Raw genomic sequence first — 4,732 nt, forward strand, 5'->3', positions numbered from 1 at the left:
AACTCACAAGTTAACTTCAAGTTGCAGCGGCGGCGGCGATTTCTTGCTTCGCCGAAGCGAAGGCGTCCTGGATCGCGGAGAATCCTCGGGGCTCCGGAGGAGTTCTCACCTACATCGTCCATATAGGACGACTCGGGAACTCAACTCCTACCCCGGGCAGCTCACCGATCCCCTTATGCCCAGGGGAAAGGTATCAAGCTGTTTGGCAGCAGATGCTGGCTGTCAAACCGGCTTTTACGCAAAACAGGCGGGAGGCAGCAAACAGCTGCGACCAGCGAAATCGCCTGCCACCGGAAGTCCCAAAATATAATTTATATTTATACTATTTATATTTATATTATACGGTTACATTCACAATGACAAATGGCAACATTATATTATATGGTTACATTCACAATGACAAATGGCAACATTCTGATTGAAGTGCGTGCTTCTGCTTGTTTGTATCCTTTCCATCGTTCCCTTACAGCATTGTATACAGATTGGATTTTACCCAACGGGACATTTTTTCTATATATTAAACTTGCCTGTTCTAATTTGTCTCCTCCTTCAGTTTTGGATATGAGTTCATCCATTTCATCATCATAAACTCTCTATAAATATAAACAAAATAATTTAAACAAATATTTGGACACAAATTTCTAACTTCATCTTCAAGTGTTTATAAATAAATAATTTTAATTAATATTTAATATCTATTACACATATTATTCATTTGCCAGAGAAATAGGAGGAAAGTGACATCCTTCAATTTTGAGGAAATCTAGCCCAGGTCTGGCCAGACTTTTGGGAGATCCAACCTGCCACTGGAAGGTGACCAAAGATTACTCCTTTATTTCACTCTCCAAATTACTGGTTATAGCCTGTTCACCAACCAGATACAACTAATGATATGAGGTAAACACTTTTCCTAAAACACCAAGTCACCTTGATCATACTCGAAACCAGTAATGGATAGTGGAGCAAGTCAAACTTTTATCAATCCCTAGCTTATGACACGCATTGGATGAGATGTATGTAATATTCTTGGCTCTTACTATGAGATCCTGAGCAACCAACTAAGTGAAGTTCATGTTGACAAACTCCTTGTTAGTTTATGTACATCTGAGTTTGAGTGGGATTCATCTGTCATTTCTACTGTGATTCCTCAAAATCCCTCAATCCCGCTGCCATGGCCATGTATTTATGCATAGTCAACAATTTTGCTGGGCTGTAATCCCTTACTAATAGGATCAAACAAGTGCTCTGACTCTGAGGCTCTTTGCATTCATGGATAAACACATGAAGCACGGAGGTGATACTCTGGCCAGCAGGAGACCATTCAGCACAGAAAGAAAATCAGCTATTTTTTTTTTAAACAGAGCCAGTTTGGTTAGTAGTTAAGGTGCTAGACTAGAAACCTAGTGACTGAGTTCTAGTCTTCTCTCAGGCAGGGAAGCTGACAGATTATTTTGAACCAATCACCCTGTCTCTCAGCCCAACTTTCTCCACAGATTGTTGTGATGGGGAAAATAGGAGGAGCATTATGTATACTGCCTTGAGTTGTGCAAAATAAAGGTGGGAAATAAACCTAATAAATAAATACTTTTGTCATTCAACATGTTACTACTTGGAAGTCGAGAAGATAAGTTTGTATTTTTTAAAAAATAAAGATTTCTGTCAGGAAATTGAATTTAACATGGGTTAATGTATCATTTTCAACAGAAAAACAAGTGGAGTGCTAGAGGTAATATTGATGGTGTGTGTTTTTGCACCACTGTGCTTAAGTTCACACCCAATTACTAGAACATGCTCATTTGATTGGAATGCATACGTATGTATGGGACGGGTTGCACTACTTTCATGGTCAGTGTGCAGGTGTTAGAATTGGTCAGGAAGTCCTTTCCATAAGTTCATCTAGCGTGATAGTTACACCCTTTCTTAGAACAAGGGGCCATTCAGATGGGCAGTCATGCCCTAGAGTAATGGTCTGTGGGAATGACCTTAAAAGGCAGATGGATAGAGTTCCAATGTGCTGACTGAAAACATCCACTCTGGTATTTGACTTCTCACAATAATAATGCTCCACTAGTCATAAACTGGTTTGTTTAAAACGTCAAGTTTTCTATTATTTTGATATGCAGGTATTTTAAATTGTATAAAAAGTTTTGCAATACTGAAAGATGCATTGTATGATAAATAACTATTTTAAATAAACAAATAACATGTTAAACTGCAACTTCTTTCAGATCACCTTTTATCAGAGCTGAAATCTGACATTAATCTTTCTCTATTTATAACATAATATATATATAAAAGCAACATACGTTTTCAATGAACTGCATATTTGAAAGCATGAGGAAACCATTGAAGACATTATGTAGGCGGCAATCTATACTTTTAGTTTCGTGAATCAGTCTGTCCATCTGCTTCTTTATTTCATGGGTCCTGGAGATTGTTTGCTGGGAGAATTCTTGCAGAAACTGCAAAAGCTGCCAAAAATATGTTTGTATAGAATTTAAATCACACTGTGGATGGAGGGAGGGAGGGAGGGAGGGAGAGAGATAGAGATGGAGGGCGGGCGGGGCTGTAAAAGCACTGCCATGTTAAGTTTGAAAAGATATGGAGCATCAAACCTATTTTTTTAAAGAAACCTTTGGAAGCATTTCCAGAAAGTTATAACATAAAATGAAGAGGTGAATCAATGACTAATAACGGGGACTCTCTGTAAAATTCCTGCTGTTTTAAGAGAAAACCCTGGTGAGTTAGTATAAAACTTGCAACAGATGTTAAGTGCAAAAAAAATACTTTTTCAGAAAAATACATATTGTGTTTCTTTGATTAATTTATTACCAAAGGTGGGAAAGGCTATGGGTGTTTTCAAACGGAAAAGAGGTACTGCAGAATATTACTGTAAAATTATACAGTTCTAGTTACCAACTGTGTATTATGAATAATAGATGTACGTTTTCATAATTATATCTACGATCACAAATTTCCAACAAACCATTTCAGGTTTTTTTTTTCCCCTTGCATAAGTGAAAGACAACTCTTTATCACCAAAACTCTTATTTTTGAAGGTATGATTATACTTTCACAATTAAGCACAATACTCTGTAGCCATTTTCCCTATTCATTTTCGGTTGACACAATACTTGAAGAGAAACAGAGTATTTTTTTTTTTTTAAAAATCAATTCTATGTGACCCTTTTCAACTGCAGAATTCCACAAATGGTTAATAATTAAAAGACAGGACAGCCACCTGTCTGGAATGATATAGGGTCTCCTGCTTGAGCAGGGGGCTGGACTAGAAGACCTCCAAGGTCCCTTCCAGTTCTATTCTGATTATTATTATTATTCTTATTCTTAATTATTATTATTATTATTATTATTATTATTATTATTATTATTATTATTATTATTATTATTAATTCAAACACACATCTGATGTTGTCCTTCGCCTCCGTATGGGAAAAAAACCCCTCCACTGATTAAGACTGAGCACAGGCTAAACCAGGGGTAGGCAACCTTGGCTCTTTTATGGACTCGTGGACTTCAACTCCCAGAATTCCTGAGCCAGCCATGTTGAGGGGACAGGGAGAGGTTTCCATGCTGAGCCATGCTGGCTCAGGAATTCTGGGAGTTGAAGTCCACGAGTCATAAAAGAGCCAAGGTTGCCTACCCCTGGGCTAAACGCGCTGTTTCTCAACCTTGACAATTTTAAGGCATGTGGACTTCAACTCCCAGAATTCCACAGCCAGCAATGCTGGCTGTGGAATTCTGGGAGTTGAAGTCCACATGCCTTAAAATTGTCAAGGTTGAGAAACACTGGGCTAAAGAGCTAAATGTATCTGTCAAGCCGCGTCTTACAAACTGGTGGGAGGAGGAGGAGTTGCGTTTCATGGTTAAGTTGCCATTGACAACCATCACAGGGAGCGACTGGCAGCCCAACTGATGGCTCCCGAAGGGAAGAACCGGCTCCTTCCACGGCCCTGAAAGCAGACCTCTGCATAGGTTCACGGGGCTCCCCCCACCCGCCGCCGCCGCCGCCTGTCCTCACCCCCGCGTCGGCCGCCAGGGACCACGACTGGCTCCTGGAGCGAATCTCTTCGAGGGACCAGGCGCGCTCCCAAAGCAGCAGCGCCGCCGCTGCCGCCGCCGCCTTGGTCGCTCCGGCTCCGGAGGAAGCCTCCGTGTCATCGGAGGCGGAGGAGGACGAGGCGGCAGAAGACATCTCGGCGCTGACCAAGCGCCCTCTCAAAAGCCGCGGCAATGGCGTCCGTCAGCTGACGCCACTCACGTGATCTGCGCTCTCGGAAGCTCCCTAAAGCGGTTTCCCTCCCCCCTCCCCTCCTCCCCGTAAGAGCTTTCGGCTGGAATCGGAGGCGGCGTTCTAGAGGCTTCCGCCAGTCCGCCGGAGCTGTGCGTGAAAACTTCAGGACTGGCGGAAGGGCAACGGACGAAGCGAAGAACCCGGAAGGCCACCAAGCCCCAGTTGGAGGTTGGCCAGCGGCGGGTAATAATAATAATAATAATAATAATAATAATAATAATAATAATAGTAGTAGTAGTAGTAGTAGTAGTAGTAGTAGTAGTAGTAGTAGTAGTAGTAGTAGTAGTAGTAAAGTTGGAAGGGACCTTGAAGGTCATCTAGTCCAACCCCCTGCTCAGGCAGGAAACCCTATACCATTTCGGACAAATGGCTGTCCAGTCTCTTCTTAAAAACTTCCAGTGTTGGAGCATTCACCGCTTC

The 4,732-nt window shown here is 41.8% G+C and overlaps 1 protein-coding gene across 1 annotated transcript in view; it reads right to left on the reverse strand.

Annotated features, from left to right (window-relative positions):
- The window catches only part of WASHC2C (WASH complex subunit 2C), a 51,350-nt gene extending 47,086 nt beyond the window's left edge, over nt 1-4,264 (reverse strand). Inside the window, exons 1-3 of the mRNA XM_015824387.2 lie at nt 4,040-4,264; nt 2,307-2,471; nt 528-593 (exon numbers count right to left, since the gene is read on the reverse strand). Of these exons, the coding sequence (XP_015679873.1) occupies nt 528-593; nt 2,307-2,471; nt 4,040-4,213 (405 nt within the window). The 5' untranslated portion in view covers nt 4,214-4,264. The remainder of the gene's footprint in view (nt 1-527; nt 594-2,306; nt 2,472-4,039) is intronic.
- Nucleotides 4,265-4,732: the final 468 nt, after the last annotated feature.

This window comes from Protobothrops mucrosquamatus, unplaced genomic scaffold (genome assembly GCF_001527695.2).
Source record: "Protobothrops mucrosquamatus isolate PMUCROS unplaced genomic scaffold, P.Mucros_1.0 scaffold2217, whole genome shotgun sequence".
Taxonomy (NCBI): Eukaryota; Metazoa; Chordata; class Lepidosauria; order Squamata; family Viperidae; genus Protobothrops; species Protobothrops mucrosquamatus.